General features: G+C 41.2%; 1 protein-coding gene across 1 annotated transcript in view; it reads right to left on the minus strand.

The window, feature by feature from the left end:
* Positions 1-905: 905 nt before the first annotated feature.
* The window catches only part of COL3A1 (collagen type III alpha 1 chain), a 49,024-nt gene continuing 29,664 nt past the window's right edge, over positions 906-20,265 (minus strand). The window contains exons 15-51 of the mRNA XM_038142845.1: positions 19,898-19,951; positions 19,518-19,616; positions 19,356-19,400; positions 19,136-19,234; positions 18,312-18,365; positions 18,071-18,178; positions 16,839-16,892; positions 16,620-16,718; positions 15,484-15,537; positions 15,037-15,135; positions 14,830-14,883; positions 14,673-14,726; positions 14,110-14,163; positions 13,770-13,823; positions 13,514-13,558; positions 13,327-13,425; positions 13,133-13,240; positions 12,568-12,621; positions 11,575-11,628; positions 11,421-11,474; positions 10,747-10,800; positions 10,447-10,554; positions 10,235-10,288; positions 9,726-9,779; positions 8,955-9,116; positions 8,722-8,829; positions 7,798-7,905; positions 7,409-7,462; positions 7,140-7,247; positions 6,462-6,515; positions 6,245-6,352; positions 5,044-5,097; positions 4,715-4,822; positions 3,819-4,101; positions 3,142-3,329; positions 2,724-2,966; positions 906-2,085 (exon numbers count right to left, since the gene is read on the minus strand). Coding sequence (XP_037998773.1) covers positions 1,939-2,085; positions 2,724-2,966; positions 3,142-3,329; positions 3,819-4,101; positions 4,715-4,822; positions 5,044-5,097; positions 6,245-6,352; positions 6,462-6,515; positions 7,140-7,247; positions 7,409-7,462; positions 7,798-7,905; positions 8,722-8,829; positions 8,955-9,116; positions 9,726-9,779; positions 10,235-10,288; positions 10,447-10,554; positions 10,747-10,800; positions 11,421-11,474; positions 11,575-11,628; positions 12,568-12,621; positions 13,133-13,240; positions 13,327-13,425; positions 13,514-13,558; positions 13,770-13,823; positions 14,110-14,163; positions 14,673-14,726; positions 14,830-14,883; positions 15,037-15,135; positions 15,484-15,537; positions 16,620-16,718; positions 16,839-16,892; positions 18,071-18,178; positions 18,312-18,365; positions 19,136-19,234; positions 19,356-19,400; positions 19,518-19,616; positions 19,898-19,951 — 3,390 coding nt within the window. The 3' untranslated portion in view covers positions 906-1,938. The remainder of the gene's footprint in view (positions 2,086-2,723; positions 2,967-3,141; positions 3,330-3,818; positions 4,102-4,714; positions 4,823-5,043; positions 5,098-6,244; positions 6,353-6,461; positions 6,516-7,139; positions 7,248-7,408; positions 7,463-7,797; positions 7,906-8,721; positions 8,830-8,954; positions 9,117-9,725; positions 9,780-10,234; positions 10,289-10,446; positions 10,555-10,746; positions 10,801-11,420; positions 11,475-11,574; positions 11,629-12,567; positions 12,622-13,132; positions 13,241-13,326; positions 13,426-13,513; positions 13,559-13,769; positions 13,824-14,109; positions 14,164-14,672; positions 14,727-14,829; positions 14,884-15,036; positions 15,136-15,483; positions 15,538-16,619; positions 16,719-16,838; positions 16,893-18,070; positions 18,179-18,311; positions 18,366-19,135; positions 19,235-19,355; positions 19,401-19,517; positions 19,617-19,897; positions 19,952-20,265) is intronic.

Below are 20,265 nucleotides of genomic sequence, written 5' to 3' on the forward strand. Positions count from 1 at the left end.
AGTCCCAAATCTGGTGAGATTTTTTTAAAAACAGCATTTCTTTGTTCATTTTTCTGCTTGGGCTAATCAGAAAGTATTCTCTGAGAATGCATAATCCATATTGTCAATGAGAACTTTTAAGAATTTGATTTTTTTCTTTAATCCCTAATTTTTGTTATCTGATCTTGTTGTAGAGTGTCTTTAATGGTCCTGGGCTGTGCAATAATGATGAAGGGACAGGCTCTGGCCCCTGCTGCATGGGAAAGGCTGAGTGGCATTTCCAGCATTTGATTGTGGGAGAGCTTTCCTGGCCTGGGCTCTGTGGTGCTGTTGAGTTTCTTCTTCTGGCCTTGAGCTTAGGCACTGCCAAAATACTGTTGCTCCTTAAATGTTACCGTGGTTATTGTTGCTCCTGAAATTTTTGCTAAGATCTGGGGATGACTGAGTTGTACAGCTCCATTGGCCATAAAAAGCTTTGTCAAACTGCTGGTGCTTCTGGCCTGCCCTGTGGGAGCCATAAGCCTTTTATCTAAGCTGCCCCCTGAAAGGCTGGCAGCCTGTGACAGCCTGGTTATTCAGACTGAGGCAGGTTTCTTGGGTTAGGGAAGGTTAAGATCTTCTATTTCCTCCAAACTGATCTGCCTTGGTGCATGGGCCCTGCTCTGGGTGTTGCTGTCACATCTGAAGCCCTGCTGACAGAGAATGCTCCCTGTGCTTGCAAATGCACTGGATGCAGAGGAGTAGAAAAAGCAAGAAAGAGAAAATTTCATACTAGTACACCATAAACTGCATCCCTTAGGAGTACCAGGGCTTCCTTCAAACAGAGGAACTGATCTTTGAAAAATCATAGTGGTACCAGAGTTGTGTCCTGCCTTGTTCATTTGTTTGAACAAAGACACAAAAGGTAAAATTAAAAAAGCAGTCAGTTTTATGAAACAACAAGAAATTTTATTAAGATATTTTATTATGTGTCTCTGTAAGGAATAGACCAACAACCATATAAAAGCTTACAAAGATGGTTAACCTTCAACACTATAAATGTGTTAACGTGACAGAAGAAATTCACAATTTTGCATCTTTATTGACTTTTACAGAGTGAAGGGAGAAAATTCTCAACTATGACATGCCAATGATGATCTTTGACAGGAGACATTTACAATTGCTTTAAATCCTTTAACTTTTTATTTTTTGAGCAAGTCAATAACCCTGACTTGCAGAGTTAGGAGTGAAAAATACATTAGCACCATCATATTAGTCTTTTACACTTCCCTAATTTTAGTGGTCTTGACCAGCAATGACAGGAAAGTAGAGAAGCACCTTTGACAACAGAATACAATCCAACAATAAAGTTATGGTGACTACTGACATTAAGGTATTAAACTCTTAAGATAAACTGTACCTTTCACAGCTAATCAGTACAGAAATAAACAATTTTGTACCAAATGAATCCCTGGAATTGACCCCTGGGTCCAATGCATTTTGATTGAATTGAATTGATTTTTGGTTTGACTCATTAGACACATCCCAGTTTCTGTCCATGTTGAGGTAGTTGAAACAGGGAGGTCGTCCTAGCTTTATGGACTGCATCTTGCAAGAAGGGTAAACTTTGGTACTGGGAGCAATCAGTGCTTTGTAAATTGGCTAACATTCAACTGATAGAACACAGTGTTGTTTTATTAAGTGTTGAAGTTTTATTATAGCACCACGGAGACATGTTTTGAAGATGGAATTTGGTAAAAAAAAACAGAGAAAAAAAAAGCATTTTTACTGTATTTTGTGTAATAGCAAAAAAAAAACAACAAACCCTTGATATCAAATTGATTTTTCCCCCAGAAATTTTGTTAATAAATAACTGGGATGCAGATGGGCACCTGTACTAGCTGACAAGGCTGAAACAAAGGAGCACAGTTGGAGTGTGAATCTGTTTGCTGGGGTTTCAGAAAAAGCAGGATCTTTGATTTATAAGAAGCAGACTGGGCCAATGTCCACGCCAAATTCCTGATCAGGACCACCAATATCTAATGGTGCAATATCAACCACTGGCAACCTCATGGTCTTGCGCGTCCTGTATTCGAAAACTGTTTTACCCCACTCACCGGTGTGTTTCTGTGAAGTTAAACAGAAAAGAAAAATTTGTTAGACACACGAGTGCTGGACTAAGTGGCAGTCGTCCCACAGGTATCAGATTTCAGATTTCCTATTTCTGCAATAACAAACCTTCTCAACTGGTTGCTGTCTCTGCAGAAATAACCCCAGGAGGGAGAACTCGCGGACAGCGTTAGTGTTCATTTGTTACTGAAAAGGCTGCAGGTGCTGTCAGACCAGCAAGCTCAGGGATGTTCCTGCTCCCCTCCAGTACTTTTTGCTGCAGGGAAGCAATGCTGGATCTGCAAAATGACTTCCCATGACCACAGCCCGTGGCTTCATCAGCTAGCCTTGGTTTGGTATGACTGGTTTTAGATTGACAGGGGATGGATGAGAACTTGGTGACTGTGACTTCGCTCACATTGACTCTAAAGCAAGGAGATACCTGCAAAGCACAGATTTAAATGGAAGTGCACCTCACTTTGTACAGTTGCTACAGCAATTGCACTTCTGCTGTACAGAATCTAGGTTCCCCCTACGAGCTGTAGCTGTGTCCTTTCCTTATCCAGGCCATGCAAAGCTCCCTTCCTTTATTATGGGTCTAGTCCTCTAGAGGGAATTATTTATTTAACTACAGCACTAAATTCCTGTGTACTTACAGTGCAGCCATCTTCCAGAACAGCATATGTGAATTTGCTGTTTCCTTCAGCCTTGATCTCACTTTCTGTAGAGCTCATGAGTTTCAGAGCTTTTTTAACATTCCCACTGTCATGGTCCATGTAGGCAATGCTGTTCTTGCAGTGGTAGGTGATGTTCTGGGAGGCACGGCTGGAGAGGATGCGCAGGAAGGCCAGCTGAACTTCAGAGACATCCTCTGGGAGCTCAGGATCTCCATAGCTGAACTGCAGAGTACCAACACAGGCAAGAGCGTTTGTTCAGTCATGTCCAGGGTCAGTCCACATCAGGATTTATTCGCATACTAACTGTCTCATTCAGTTAAATTTTAGAATTATTTTTAGTGTGTTGTGTATGGTTTAGTATGCACAATCAGGGCTGTTTACTGTGCTCATTTCTCACCTGGAAGCCTCCATTCATAGACTCTCCAAACCAAACGTGTTTCTTTCCACTGTTCCCACTGGTCCACCAGTTTTTCCTTGGCACAGTCCTGGGGTTAGCATTGAGGCAGGTCTCACCAGTTTCCATATTGCAATAGACTTTGATAGCATCCATCTTGCAGCCTTGGTTAGGATCAACCCAGTACTCTCCTAGAGGTAAGGGAAAATGTTAAGGGGCTTAATATATTTGGAGAAGAACCTTACTGCATGATGGTAAACCTTATTTCTATGACAGATTTCTGAGCCAGATCAGGAAATGTACTCATTTTGACAGAAGAGATGCCACAGAAAATAAGATGATATAAAAAGATACTGAGTTCATGTGAGTTCTGTAAGGGGAATGAGATTTGGAATAAATTTATAACTTGTAATGTTTTTCCCCTAAAATGGTTTAAACATATGTTCATTTCTAAGAATACAATAAGTGGAGTTGAAGTCAAATATATGTTCTGTGTAAATGCATAATTAATGTTTAAAATTGTTTTTACGTTTATCATCATTTTCATGACATTTGTTTGAAAAAAGTAAATTTTTTTTTGGAAGATACCCGCATTTAAATTCTCAAGTTAGAAAAAAAAAAAAAAACCAAAACAAGCCCCAAGACCTGCTACCACTGGTGAAAATAGAATCTAAACATACCACTCTTGAGCTCGGGATGGCAGAATTTCAGGTCTCGGCAGTTACGAGCTGGATTCTTCCGGGACCCATCAGGACTAATGATGTTTTCAATCTGGTTGTTAATTGATTTCATTGAAGAGATGATGTCACCCAGATTGATATCGTTTTCCTTGGGCTCATCTCGATATTCATACCCATAGGAAACTGGACCTTTCTCACCAGCACCCAGGGCAGCTGCACCACCACCGCAACATGGGCCAGGAGGGCCAGAAGGACCAGGAAGACCAGGCTGCCCTGGTGGACCCTAAAAAAATAGTGAACAGGTAAATACTAAAAGTCTGTGTGAGCTCTAGTCTTAAAAAAATGAGAATTCTTACACAAATATGTAGTTTACTTATTCATTAATAAACAGATATATAAACATCTGTTTAATAGATTTTCCAGGCCTTTATTTTCTTAAAATTGTACTTTTTTCCCCCTCATTTTGTCAAGTTTGACCATTTTTATGTCTGAGCTTTGAGAAGGAACCCTTTCCACTAAAATCCAGAGAATGACCATTTCTTTAGCAGGTGAATGTGATAGTGACACCTTTGCAGCTCTGGCCTGTCTAGAGCAGTCTAGGAACCCCATTCCATGGCTTCCCAGACCCAAAGGGAGCCTGTGCTCCACAGCGAGGAGGAGATCCTGTTGTATGTGATCAGCTGAGACCATCACAGCAGCCAGTGCATCAGTAGTTACACCAAACTGCAAACGAGCTGCATGGTTTTGGATTTAGCCTTGGCAGATCCGATAACCTCCTGCCACAAATGTTGTCCATGCAATAGAGAGTTTCTGAGGGAGCTGTTTAAAGCTGAGCATCCTGTGTTTCACGAATATTCCCAAAGATTTGCTTGAGTGAGTGTGCACCATTTACTTACGGCAGGGCCGCTTTCGCCTCTGGTACCGCGGGGGCCGGGAGGACCAATTGGACCTGGGTAGCCACTGGTACCATCTTTTCCAGGTGGCCCAGCTGGGCCTGGGGGACCCTAAAACAATGAAGAACACAAACAATATGGTCAAAATAGTTTTTCAGAAGTACTTTGTGAGGTGTTTCTAATATTTCTGTATGATTTATCAGGTGTTTTTCCTTTCTTCAGCTGCTGTCTGTTAAGATGGGTAATTAAAATTTATGTCTGTATCTATGCATATATTAACTGAACAGTCTGAATTTTCCTAGCAGTTAGGCTGAGTAAGGAGTTTTTCTTACCCTTGCACCTGAAGCTCCTGGACCTCCAATTGCACCTTGTGGACCCAGGGGACCCTATGAAAAAGGGAAAAGTCTGTCATACACCTCCTGGTAATATCTTGCAACTACCTGGATGCACCTTAAATACAGACATTGAAAATGTCTTCAAGATTCTACAAAACACATCCTTATAAAAAGGCTATGTCAGACATGAGAGAATGGTGGCCATTCTTTAATCAGAAGAATATATTGAATGTTCTCTTACATGTTTTCATACAGAGATGTGCTATCCAAAATGCAAGAAAGCCAACTGACACCAATGAGCTTTGGATGAACCCTAATATTCATAAAAATATATAGCCATAGCCAAAGTGCTGCAGTTTTAATAATATTACCAGTAATGTTATTCAAATAACTTGACAAACATTGATGATTTCAAATACATTTACAAATTTGTTCTGTGTGTGTGCACTGCAAAGAACTAAGCCATTTGTTTAAAAGTTATCTATCATCAAATGAGAATTTATCAGTTTTTTTTCTCACGTGATATGTTAGACTCCAGGTTCTATTGTCTTGTTGGATAGCTTGGTACTGGTGCCATCTTTGGTATGTTGAGGGAGCTTTGGTTTCTTGATTCTCATTTGTATCATGAGGGATATTTGTAGATTTTTTAGAATAAATCCCTTCTTAAACCTTTACTGGTCATAAATATCTATGGCATGCCTGTCTACTCTTGCCCTTAGTTTCTCTTAGCTATGGTCAAATGGTAATGCATGTTCCTGTACAATTCAGTAGTTTACAATTCCCTGCCCATTGCCCCAGCATTGCTTTCTCTAAAAGATACATGGCAGAAGAGAGGTTTTTGGACTCTAAGTAGCTTTAGTTGTCTGTCTAGGACAGATTTCTAACAGACAGAGGCATTCTAACCCCTACTTCTCTCTTTCCTAATTAAATCAGGAGTAGCCTGATTATATGATAAATGAATATATAAGAAGTTTTTATGGAAAGGGTTGTAGTACACCCATCTTTACTTCCTAACAGCTTCTTCCAGATCTTTAATTATGCTTATGTCAGGTTGATTCAGGGAATCTGGATTTTGAAACATCTGACAATCAGATTTTCATAGATTCCCATCAAATTAGCTAAGGTTAATTAGATACCTGGGGCCTAAACACTGAAACTGAGATCAGCTGTAATTCCCAATCCAATGCAAAATACTCACAGGAGGACCAGGAAGACCAGGGGTACCAGGAAACCCTCTGTGACCCTTTATGCCATTGCTGCCTCTTTCACCAGGTTCACCTTTATCACCACGAGGACCTTGAGGACCCTGTAAGGGTAGATTTGCAAAGAAAGGAAGAGAGAAGGAGGTAAGAGCATTGCCCATGTAACAGGAAAAGCAAATGGATGACATCACAAATACTTTAGATATGACTTACAGCAGGACCACGAGCACCAGCAGGACCAGTAGAGCCAGGAGGGCCAGGGGGACCCTGTGACATGGTAAGAATGAGAAGGTGTGGATCACTTGGAGCTGCCTAGCTCACCTCTTTATTTTCAGATAAGCTGTATGTTCACAGCCAGCAGGTGATGGGAAACAAGGGGAAGCTCCAAACACACTAGAATCAGCAAGAATCCTGGCCAGGCCATTTTTGTACCAATGTCAGCCTTTCTCAGCTGCCTATAGGCACTGATCTCTACACAGGCACTACAGCCCTTCTTCCCTCTCTCAGTGAGGTGCTCAGTGCTCACTGTGCTGGTGTCAGCACTCCTGAGAAATAACTTGAGGGCTTCCAAAGTTACTCCCTTAGTTTAAATAAATAACAACACATTGCTTGTGCTGCATGAGCACCAGATGGGATGGAAATTAGGACAGGGCCTGGTGGGATGATGTGCTTTTTGGCATCCTACAGAGTACATGAATTTTGAGCTTAATTTTATGTTAGAATGAGATGTCTTGTCCCTGGATGTTCTTATAGAAATGATCCTTAATGTCAAGAAACTCTGACAGTAACAAATGTATGACTCTTCAAACCTTCCTCTCTATTCCTGCATGAAATGGACTTTGCATAGGAGGGGTATGTAAGTAAGCAGTAACCCTTTTACTTTGGTCTTACCTGAAATCCTCTTTCACCAGATTTTCCAGGTGCACCAGCATTACCTGCAGGTCCAGGGTGGCCAGGGGGGCCTGGAGGGCCAGGAGAGCCACTTTCACCACGGTCACCCTGTAATAAATATCATGTTTTATAGAAGTCGAAATAAGGAGTATATTCAGGGGAGCACAGGAGGTTCAAGGAACAAATTACATAGCATATAGATTGCATATGTTGCCATGTAGTTCATGTCTTATTTATTGGGCAGTTTAAGGATACGGGTGATTTCTTACTTTGCCTCCTGGGGATCCATCACGTCCAGGCAAGCCATCTGAGCCAGGGTTACCCTGCAAAACAGAGTAGCACGGTTTGTTCACAAACTTCACGACCAGTAGACAGCTTTTTTTCCCAGTAAACTTGAACAGTGCTTATCAAAGAAAGAGTTTTCAAGAGGGAAGAGTTCCTGGAGGTGGAGTGGCTCCTAAAAGACCTGTAATTATTTTATAGGCAGTGCAGTTCCAAGCTGTCTGCAGGCAGTGAAGGGGATGGCAGGGACAGGAGGCTACACCTTACACGAGAGCAGAATCTGCCCAGGCCCCTGCCTTGTGAACCTTAAAGCATATTTGCCCACAGAGCTCCCGTTTGTCACTCACAAGGTAGCAGGGAAATCCCATCCACTCACATCTCTGCCAGGCTCTCCAGGTAAGCCTCTTTGTCCAATAGGACCTTGGGGACCAGGAGCACCGCGTTCTCCTGGGATGCCGTTGGTGCCTGGTTTACCATCTTCACCCTGCACAAAAAGGGAAGGGATTCCATTGCAGATAATGTTCTTAGGAGACACCAGTGTACTTTGCATCTTATTAACTATGCAGGGATTTCAAAGGAGACCTAATGAAGTGATGGGCCAATGTGGCTTTCCTGGTTGTGAATACACAAAACAAGAGATAAAAACTTGGCCAAACTGGTTTCTTTTCATTGCTGGCAATATTCATGCAAGGCCATTGAATGTTCCTCATTAACTGACAACGAAGAAATAATAAACAGGTATGCCTTTTACGTGCCCAAAAACAGTGGCCAAAGTGGTCAACCAAAAAATGCTGGTCTATCACTATATTAGTGATAAAATACAAACCAAGCCTCACCCCATCTTTTCTGAAGGGAGGTGAGGGGTGCTTTTCTGTTTGGGTCATAATATTTAAGCAAGAAACACTGAGAATTAAGCAAGGGTAAACAGCTAGTGGTAGGTGAGACTATGCCTTGAGAGGTTACAGCTTCCTCCTCCTCATGACCCTCCCAAAGTGTGTGAAGTGGGTAATATACTCCTAGATATGTAATATATATAATATAATCTGAAATACAACCTTGCATCCCACAGCAGCTGGATACCAGACATTTTAAAGCCTGATTTTATGCATGTAAACACAAATAATAACTGTAAATGCTCTCATGTCTGGACTAGAAAGCATTAAACCCCCAACACCCCAATACATTCATTATTTGCATCTCTAAGCTATTTTTAGCACCTTTTGCCTCTCTGGGCTAATTTTAGCAGGGGGGTTAGGGTTGTGTTAGGGTTGAGGCTGTAGCTGCAGGGAAGGGCTCTCACCTTGGCCCCTGCCATCCCGGGTGGGCCGCTGGGGCCACGCAGGCCCGGCAGACCCGTGTTCCCCCGGCCGCCAACGATGCCTTGAGGACCTGGCTCACCTGGTGCCCCCTGTTTGAGAAAAGGTCACTGCAGTCAGTGGGAGCATCTTCAACATTCCACAGGGGGCTGCTTGTTCTGGACAGACATAATCCCTGTCTCCTGGTGGAACAGTCCCTGGCTGAAGGGACACTTACCCTTTCTCCTCGGGCTCCTGGGGGCCCTTTTTCTCCTGGTGCGCCGGGCTCACCTCTGATTCCAGCAGGTCCTGGACCTCCAGGAGCACCAGAACTACCGGGGGGTCCAGGAGGCCCATCCTTTCCTGCAGGGCCTGCATTACCAGGGGGACCTGGGCTACCCTGAAAAGAGTTTTAAGAAGGAAAGCGTGAGCTGCACACATGTACTGGCATTGGTCTCACAAAGCCAGCCAGACCCGAGTCACTGCCTGAAGGCAGATTCAGGGTCCAGCCCCGTGCACCCAAATCTGATCTGGTGTTGTAAGAGAATTCTTCCATGTATCACTTTCACAGCTGGTACTTTTTATCCCTGCTGTCTGGACATACACGTTCATATTTTGGATGCCCAGTGCCTGTAATGCATCCAACACAGGGTACACATTCCTTACTCAAGGCTCTACCATAGAAACTGGCAATAGGCCACAGGCCCTTCTGCTTCCTTGAATCACTCCTACCATATGCCTTTAATATGGTGTCTTGGACATGTGCAGAATGAAATTTCTTTCATTACAGTCTAAGCTGAGCCAATGAATGGAAAGAATTGACTTTACTGGTGCCTTAATTAAAATACTCCTTTCTATTCCATACCATAAGGAGGGAAAACTCTTTTTTGCAGATTTTTTTCCTGAAGTACAACCATCATATTCAGCATGTTTTTTCATAATATATTAATATATGTCTAAATGTATCCACAAAGTAAGACTAAAAGAAAAGGGGGATAAACCAACTTACATTGTTACCAGGGGGACCAGGTAGACCACGAGCACCAGGGAAACCAGCAGCACCCTAGAGGAGATCAATACTTTTAGTTATTATTTCCTGAAGACTGGAAAAACAGGAACAAATTGAGTTTGAAACCTGAATTAAATGTCCTGATATGGAAAAAAAATTCAATTTTTTTTTTTTTTTTTATTTTTGCAAGAGGAGGTCACAGATTCTCCTCAAACTTGAGTTAATGGGTTTTGAGATAGCTGGAAAAGATGGCAACTATATTTAATAACTGTTGAGATAAGCCATTGTAGAGCTTTGGGTCATTGTGTGAAAAGCTATTTTGGCACCATATATTAAAATCAATGTAATGCAGATCACTAAAGACTTCTACTTTAATTACTCCTTCTAGAACACTTTAAATATTCTTGAACTGCCAATACTATAGTCATTGAAGTTCTTATTTTTCATTTACATCCCATTTGTTGTAATAAATAGAGGCATTTAGCAGTGACTAAGTTGGAGATACTCACAGGCCCGCCAGGAGATCCACGGTCTCCTTTTATTCCTTGGGGACCAGGTGGACCCTACATGGAAGGAAGTAGATAAAGCAAAGGATTTGATAAAGATTAAAATTATAGAAAGTGTCAATAAATTTCAGGCAGTTCATCTCCCTTGGGCCCACTGATGCTGAGGGAGGGCTGAAGAAACCTCTCCACAGCAACAAGGAACAGCAAACACTTACTGGGGCACCAGGGCCGCCCTGTGGACCAGCTGCTCCAGGGGGTCCGGCCTCTCCTCTTAGACCAGGGGGGCCTCTTTCTCCTTTCCCACCAGGTTCCCCATTTTGGCCCTGTAGAAAAATTATAGTGTTATATTACCACTCAAAAAACCAGATGATACTGTGACAAGAAATGCTCTCCAGATACTTGTCTGAAGGGAATTTAAATATTAAATTAAGTGTGAATGCAGTTGAACTCTACTGCCCTAGCAGTGCAGGAGGGGAAGGGCAAATCCCTGTTGCCTGAGTAGTGCAGACACTTACTGGGGCTCCAGGGAAGCCAGCAGGCCCAGGAAGACCTTGTTCTCCTCGTTCACCCTGTGGAAAACCACATGTCAGCAATGGAAGATATTAGAAAGAAAAACTTCACTTTAAAAGTTAGAGAATACTGCTATTAAGGCTGCTGAAATTTCTTTGTCTTACCAGCCTTTGGAGGAAAAACCCCAAACATCTGATCCAAAAGAACTTTTGCTCCAAAGTACTAAACACAGCTGTTCAGGAATTAACTGATAATTGTCTAAAATGTGGTAAACTTAACTCAACTACACCTGTATGAACCCTGAGAACAATCCATGGTGTTCAACTGAGATCTCAGAGTGTTAAATATAAAAAAATAAGTACAAGAAAGAGTATTTTTGAAAGTTTACTTAACTTTAAATCAAGATAGACATGACGGTTGCTCACACTCCTACCTTGCCCTGTCACCGCAGCCCTCTGACCCCGTTGCAATATAAAAAGCCCTGATTTTCTGAAACTTTTAGTATTTATAAATAGTATTTACAAACCCCAAGAGTCAACAGGAGCTGATTGTGCTTGGTTTATTTACAAGCCAAGCCACAAGTATTGCTGATAGGTTTGGTGCAGCACTGATATCTACAGCAGGCAAGAGGAGCCATGGTGAGGTTACACAGGAAGAAAAGAGAAGTTCTGTCACTTACAGGACCTCCACGGGAACCCATCGGGCCAGGGGCACCTGCTGGGCCAGTCTCTCCCTGCAGGGAACAAGGATGGTCACAGGGTGTTTGTGTTCTTCCCCTGAGACAGCCACCCCTGGGACTCTACAGTACAAACCCCATTGGGAGCATGCTTTACCTTATCTCCAGGTGGGCCAGCAGGACCAGGAGGACCAATGGGACCTACATTGCCCTAAACAATTGGAAAATGAGAAAATTATATATTTTGTATCAAAATATAACAATGTTAACTCCTCTGTTTTGATCAACAGTGTCTGTGTTCAGTATAAACAGCTTGCCAAAGATGCTTAAATGAAGCAAGTGCACAGTGCCAAAGTGCATTTGCACACCATGTTTTGGAGTGATGCTCTGAAATCACACCATTTTTCAGTGTGAGAGACCTCCCACTGAGTGATTCCTTTTTTTTCCCCACAATCCAAACCCACCTGAAATTAATGGGTCTCTTTCACTGGCATACAATAAAAGTGACCTGTTGCTCTAATTTTCAGTTGGATAGTTGATCCACATTTCTTCAGCATCGCCTAACTAGCTCCCTGACTTATTTCCTTCTTGAAAATTTAATGTGTACCTTATGGTCAGAAATTGATTTTTTATATTTCCTCCAACTCAACCAAGCTGCATTTGTATATTTGTCATCCCTCATTACTTCTATGTATATATTGCCTGCAGATAGTGATTTGATAGATGTATATATTTCAAGTCTGTTTATGTGTATTTCCTATAAAGATGTATAAATATATCATATTTAGTAACTTGTAGGAATATTCTATATGAAAATATTTACTACAGATATCTTTTTGTGATTCATTATAACATCAGTCAGATAGATTTTTCTCTTTCATATTATTTCTTTCCCTCTAAAACCTTGTCCTGCTCAACTTCAATCTTTCTCCAAAAAAATCCATCACATTTACCCAAGGAGTGGTAATCACAAAATCCAGTATTAGGGCTAATTTAGTTTACAAACCCAGTTTTGCACTGCTGGAATGAATCACAATGAGATTACAACTGTTGCTGTTGTAGGTAGTATTATTCACTGTGAGGTTGCTCCTGTTCTAAGAGCTGGCAGTGTAAAGCTGATGGATAAACTGTTGGATGTTTAAATACTCACTCTCTCTCCTCTTGCACCAGGAAGGCCATCAGCACCTTTCCCACCAGGTTCTCCCTGGGAAGTTGAAGACATAAATATCATGAGCAAAAAGGAAGCATGAGGAGGTGAGCCTAAATGGGGGGGAGGATCTCATACTGAGGGTCTCTCAAAAGCCAGATTTTCATTAAACTGGGGATGATATTTTGCCCAGTATTCAGCACCAGATACTACATTCTTTGATGAGGAAAAAACCCAAAGTGATTCAAAATGAAGACCAGGCCAAATTTTCTTCCCATGGCATGAGCTATTCTCGTCATTAATTAGATTAATTATTAGATTAATTAGAACTGTTTTGCTGTTCCCATCCCCCAAGAGACCCAATGCAGCAAAGTATCTAGCATGTATTAAACTGAGGGTAAATCCCCATGTTTTTCAACATCTAGCACCCACATCCCACTGCCAAATCAACAGTGCTGCTACACAGCCTGCACCTCTGCAACCAGGCCAGAGTGGAGACGTGGACAGACCCAGTGCCTTGTGGGACACTAACATTAAATCCACATAAAATCAAAAGTGTGTGTGTTACCCTCTCCCCTTTCGGTCCAGGGCTTCCAGAAGCTCCTCTTTCTCCTGGCATTCCCTGTAAGCCAGGCAGTCCTGTGCCTCCAGGGGGACCAGGTGGGCCAGGAGGACCCTAAGGAGTAACAAAAATAATTAGAAAAAACGAAATTAACCCAAATGGTAGCAGAATAGCAGAAAAGGACGACATTCTGTGGGTACCTTGGCACCTTCTGTGCCAGCAGGACCTGGTCCACCTCTTGCTCCAGGAGGTCCTGGAGGACCTTGTGCACCACGTTCTCCTGGGATACCATTTTCACCCTGTGATAAAAAATGTGTTATTCTTTGTTTTCAGGCTCATATTTTGTTAATTAATTTATGTCATTACAAAATGTTCTTTATTATTTACCTTAGGGCCTGGGAATCCAGGTCCTCCAATATCACCTTTTGGCCCCTGTTATGAGAAAAGAAATGTAAGTTAGGCATGAAATTTACTTAGTGCATCTGCATTGTGATTGGCACCTGTTTCTCTCCCCTGTTATTCCCCAAATCAGACTTTGCTGCTCTGAGGAGAGCTGAGAGCTGTCTGAATTTGGAAATATAATTTAGGAAGAACTTTTCATTAATTTTTTGTTAAATAAAAATAAAAAGGAATTACTACTTACTGGTTCTCCAGGCTTTCCATTCTCTCCAGCTGGTCCTGGTCCACCAGGCAATCCCTATATGAGAGAACAGCATTATCCATATTGCAAAGAGGAGTTATGCCTTGTCCATCTTCAGATTTTAGCTTTTGACACAAAGAAGTGTGGCCAACTCATTCCTTGTAACTTTTGTCAAGTGGTTGATCCATTATATTCTACTAGATTCAAAATATAACATCTAGCATTCCAATATAAATGCTCAGATGCCTATATATATATATATATATATATATATATATATATATATAAATTTTGTGTGTGTTAGTCTATTAAAAAGAATCAGAAAACAATGAACACACAGCACCTGGAGGCCAGGTGGGCCTGCTGCTCCTGGTTCTCCTCTCTCCCCAGAAGCACCCTAGAATCAAACAAATGAGGAAGAAAATCCATGAACTTGCCTGAGAACACTTCAACATATAAACATCTCCTCACCACCTCTAATCTACACCTCCTTATTGTGACCTGATGACAACGTTGCACAAGCTCAAAAACCACTGTGCGTTGGTGTTGTGGTATTCGCTCTTTTCACTCCAACTCTTAGATGTGATTCAGCAGACATTTTAACTTGACAGGAGTCTGAAATGCCATAAACATTAAAGGGAGCAACAATACACTTCCGCTTGAAAAGACCAAGAGCTCTAAATTGACTTTTCATTTCAATCTACACCAGGTATACCTGACTCAAGTTTCTCCCACCAAAGTTTTGAATATTTGTTCATTAAAACACTGGCAAAGAAGAGCTCTTTTATTTGTCTTCATAAAAGGAGATTTCTTTATATCATTAAAATATTTTCCTTCTGCTAAATTCCCTGTGTCTATCTGTAGCTGACCCCCGATCATTGCATCAGATGGGCCCACCACACTTACAGTAGGTCCTGGAGGACCTGGAAGGCCAACATCACCATTCTTCCCAGCAAGACCCTATTAAAAGACAAAATTAGGCTGTGGTTAGAGAGTGATACCACTTTTATAAGACTCATCAAGTTATCGCGTTATTATTAAACAAAATGTTAGCAAAACTTACAGGTGGTCCAGGTGGTCCACCAGGGCCTCTTTCTCCATTCTTGCCTGGTGCACCCTTACAAAAAAGAAAGATTACATTTGAAATACTTGTTTCTGGTCAGTGGACAATTGTCTAAAGCAGCAGCATGTGATACCCCCACTGTGGAGCAATTTAGCTTAACATTTGACTCATCAAGCATCAGCACAGAAAAGGAGAAATCCCACTCACCTCATTACCCTTAGGACCAGGGAAACCCATCACACCTGGCTGGCCACGTGGGCCTGGAGGGCCAGGTGGGCCAGAGCGTCCAGATTCACCCTGATTGCCCTGGGATAAGCAAAAAGGAAAGGAAGACATGGCATCTGTGAGGTGAAATAAAGCAATTCCCAGGACTCATTCAACACTGAGTGAGGGGGAGACACTGTTCAAACTCATGATGTGTTTTGTACTGCAGCTGTGGCCCATCTACTCTGTATTTTACACCGTACCAAATACCAGAGTTTGCAGGCTGCTCTTACAATGATGCAGCACAAAAAGGGTTCTGGTAGTTAAAGCAAACAGAGAGGAGGGAATTAATCTGGCTGTGATAACAACCTGTCATGTGGATACTGTGGGATGAGGGCAGGGTTGGGTCAGCAGGGGGACTGGGATAAAATATTTGCGCAATGTACGTACGGGAGGGCCCGGCTTCCCATCGCTTCCAGGGCTTCCTGGAATTCCGGGCAAGCCCTGCAAATTGAAGAAAAGAAAAGAGTGTTATACTTCAGTTTAAAATGTGCATAATGAAGTTTCAATTCATGCCTATAAATATATAAAAAATATTTCTTGTTATCATCCTCTTTAATAAAAATTAAAACTCTTCCCTTTTCCCTCAGCCCATGAAGAGGGAAAATTGGAGAAAGCAAACAAATTATGCCATTATGGGTTTGTTGTTTTTTTCTGAGACTGGTGTATAAGCAAGACACCAGACATTAATCAACTAGCACATAAATTTTCTTTCATTATGTTGGAAGAAAACTATATTGAGATGAAAAAAAAAAAAGAAGTTAAACAATTCTGACTGCACACCTCTACCTGAAAGCAACACAATCTGTAACACTTTTTCATTAACTTGTTTAAATTTCTAAATATTATTTTTGTTTTGTTTTAAATAGTTCATTTTCCTTGACAATAAAATCTTGTTTAGCTCCTAGAGGCCTGCAGTTGGGCTTTTGAATGTCAATATATTTGTTGTTAGGAGTTGTTAATTCTTAGTACATCTCCTAGAATGTTGTTCCATGTACACTTAGATGTTGTCTGCCATCAGGCCATCCCTGAAATCTTACTGATATGTACTGTAAAAAGCTGACCAACAGCTTATTTGCTCTAATTACAAATAAGCTAAAAATATAATACTCATGTATATTGAAATACTTAAATTAATTTCTAATTTAATTGTTTAAGTCTATTTACATAATAACTGAAATAGAAACATATTTAAATAAAACCCCATAATACCTAATGTTAGAATGTGCTGAAATGTAAAGAGCTAATGCAGAACGTCACCCAGTGCCAACTCATAATAGAGGCATTTCTCATGGCAGGCCCTGGCATGCTCTGGGAGCCTCCCAAAGCCTCCTGACTCCATTGTGGCAGTGTCCTGGGAATGCCCTGTGACTCTGCCCCATTACCTGTCCCACCATGAATGGATGCTCCTACTGCCTAAAGGAACTCATGGAAAGGATTCCTGGTTGGACTCCTCTACCACATCAGCTCAGATGAGTCATCTCTAACAGAGTTTATCCCATTTTCTCAGAGATGTCCTGTCTTACTCTCATTCCAGGAAGGCCTGGGCCTCCGTCTTGTCCGCGCTCTCCTGCAGGTCCGCTGGGGCCAGGGGGACCTGGGCTGCCACGCTCACCCGCAGGACCCTGGAGAGAGATGTGGAGATTCACAGCAAGGGAATCAGAATCGTATTGGATCTGAAATTGTCCAAATTCACACTGGATTCTCCAAATGTTTGGAGGACTCCTTTGGAGGAAGATTTATACCTTTTCGCCTGGAAGTCCATTGCTACCGGGTAGGCCACGGAAGCCAGGGGAGCCCTGCCAGATAAAAAACAAGCTATGGATCATAGGCAGTATGACACAGGTAATAGCAACTGGGTTTTCTTCTAAACTATTTACCATTAGACTTATCATTATGCAAATTAATGGTGAAAAAAAAGATGAAAGTGGAATTTCACTGTAGTAAGAAGGACTGCAGACTGTTTTGCCTTTGATTGTAGTGTTCCTGTTGAAATTATAGCCTTCCTCCTTTATTTTTAGCTGGCCCTGCATAATTACTTATGAGTTTTCTAAAGTACTATAAAAACCAAAAAAATCACATTCAGTATTGACAATTATTTTCCTCTAATTCAATACTGAGAAGAGCTCTGTTGTATTGTTTTAATATTTGCTACCATCATTATAAAAGAAATTTGAATTATAAATTTCATTTTGCAGCCCTCTTTATATGTTCAGTATGATTAATTAGTTCATTATGCATCTTTGGTTTCTTTCTAGCTTTCACAAATATTGCAATCAATTACTAAGTTAAGACTTATAAATAGATCAGTACAATTTCCTTTGTTTCTGATGGGATCAGAAATCTAAAATTTGTAATGATGTTGCTATTTATTTTGTTGAATAAAACAATTTGTGGATTCCTCTGTGAAAATTATTAAATTTTTGGAAAATTATTTAATATACTAGCCAAAAAACTTGTTTGCAGTTGAAATATTAGAACACAGAAGACATCCTGACAATATTGTTGTTATTGATATTGAAGATGTATTAACAGTAGAGATGTTGACATAAAGACATATCATGAATGTAGAAGAATTTACATTAATTTCAGTTTCCAGAGCAGGAATTCTTTTGATTGTTTATCTTTGTTAAATGAGAAGTATTTTTGAAATTTTCATTATTTGTTCCCCTTGTAGTTCTCATAGTTTATGATTGCTTCTCAGCAAAAATCTTTTGGTAAAACTTGCAGATATAGAAGATCACTGCTTCTTCTCTATCAAAACCAGGAAGAAATTAATTTTTTTCCAACTGAGATAGATCCAAGAGCTGCAATTCAGAAGAGAAACTAGATAAGAATTCTCCCCAGTTTTGTAACCCAGTTTCACATCTGGAATTTCCTGAGGAGATATATGGAGCCAAATGTCTTCTGGAAGTGTTGTGAACTTCAGAATTTTCTGTCTCTGTCTTGGCTCAAAAGGTCGTGTACCACAGCTCACCCTTTCTCCAGGGGTACCAGGTACTCCGTTCTGCCCGGGTTCTCCATTTGCACCTCTCTTCCCTTCCTCTCCAGGAGGCCCAGGAGCACCTGGGGTGCCGTTTTCACCCTGGCAACAACAGAAACCAAGCACATCAGTGAGTCAGAAGTCTCCAAAAAATCAAACAGGTTTTGTGTGGGGAGTGATTCAGGGTTCAGACTTCCTTGAAAGAAGTCTCTGGACACATTTTGAAATCACTTACACGCTCGCCTTTTGGTCCTGGATCTCCTTTTGCACCATCCTTACCAGGGTCTCCCTAAAAAGTAGAAAATACCATTAAAATTATGGGTTGCATCTGGGCATCATTCTGGAGCTACTAGATATACTGAAATACTAGGAAGTAGACATGATATTTCAAATTATTGACTCATTTTTTAAATTTATCATTGTGCACAGGAATCAGCATGTGCTGGCTGAACCTGTAAGTGGGAGCCATAGGACTCCTTAAAAATCCAGTACAGGAAAGAAGTGATACAATCTTAAACGTTATTGAGTAAAATTTGATGTCTGTTCCTGAGCCATTTCAGACATCATTAAGTGTTTTGTTGAAAGTCCCTGAATATTTTCTCTGGCAAAGAGCTACATGTGGTGTAAGGCTGTAAGAAAAGGGCCTGCTGGGGTAAGTGACAGTGAAAGACCAGATACAGCTCATGGGGTTTAGTGGACAGTGAACTCAGCCCTTGGGAATTAAAACAGGTGAAAATAAGATTGTAAAACAACAGATTTTCTCTGATGTAGCAAATTTACACAAGCAGTATCTTTGTTGTATCTGAATTGGTAGATAATTTAGGAAAGCAATTTGGTATTATCACCATATTTATGTATAATCTTTATATATAGCGATATAGGTATGAAACAGAATATGTTATATATTTATAAAAATAATTGCCTATTTTCAGTATAAAATAATTTATTAGACTATTTTAAGTGAACAGCAGAAGATCAATGGAGTTTTTTTAATGGTTCCAATGGTTCCATGTACCATATTTGTTGGTACAGCCAGTGTAAATACCATTAGTAACTCACCGGACTGCCTTTTGCCCCAGGGTTTCCACTTGCACCTGGAGGACCTGGAAGACCACGGCCTCCTGGCAGACCAGGAGCACCTGGAATACCAGAAGGTCCCTGCAGAGAGAGAACAACAGACAGAGGTGAAGAGAGAGGGGCATTGATGGACTCTACCCAGTCCAAACAGTGACCCTTACCAACAGAGTGCAGCAATGGCAGAGATGTGGAAAGTACTCACCATCTCACCCTTGTTGCCAGGGCTTCCAGCTCTTCCAGGAGGGCCCTGGGAAAAAAAAAATATAACAGAGTAATCCATGCTGTTAACCCAGGACCAGAACAAAGGGCTCTGTGAAGAGCAGGTGACACAGCACCTCTCAGGTCCCAAGTGTTTTTGATGTACCTGAGGCCCAGGTGGCCCAGCATGACCCTGAGGACCAGGTTCTCCCCTCTCTCCAGGACTACCACTAGCACCAGCAGGACCAGGAGGACCAGCTTCACCCTACGTAAAAAAAACCCAGTAAAATGAGAAAATGAAGGCATTTTAGTCATCTCCAGGGCAATCAGCATTAAATTAATGGTTTCTACCACTTTTGTTGTGATCATTCATGAAGGTGATGAGGATTGGGTTTGCTGCATATAGCACATCTGTTCTAGGCTTGCAAACAGTGTAATAGCAGCCAGGAAAAGGAGGGCTTATAAAATAATGATGTAGAGTGACATCAGCTGTGTAACTAGAGAAGGGACCAAATCCCATGCAGTTATGTGACTTTAGTTGAATACCTTAAAACCTGGAGAGCCTGGAAATCCTGCAGTTCCAGGGGGACCTGGGGGACCCTTAAAAGTGAAAGAAATACTATTAATGCAAAAGGTAAAAGCCATATGGAATTAATCTTAAGTTAAAAAAAGGGAGTCTGATTATGAGATTTTTCTCTGAGTAAGGAAACACCTGGAAAATAGCAAATATAAATCATGCTGTAAAAGATGAGATTTGGCTAGTCCTAAAATATCACACCTACATCTTAGTTACCCTGACTTTTACATGTTCAGCTGAATTTCTGTGTTTTAAATTTAAAAACATGAAATCCATCATTAGGGAGATTAAGTTATAAAAAAAACTTTCAAAATTTGTTCTAATTATAAAAAAAGAA

This window comes from Motacilla alba, chromosome 7 (assembly GCF_015832195.1).
Source record: "Motacilla alba alba isolate MOTALB_02 chromosome 7, Motacilla_alba_V1.0_pri, whole genome shotgun sequence".
Classification (NCBI taxonomy): domain Eukaryota; kingdom Metazoa; phylum Chordata; class Aves; order Passeriformes; family Motacillidae; genus Motacilla; species Motacilla alba.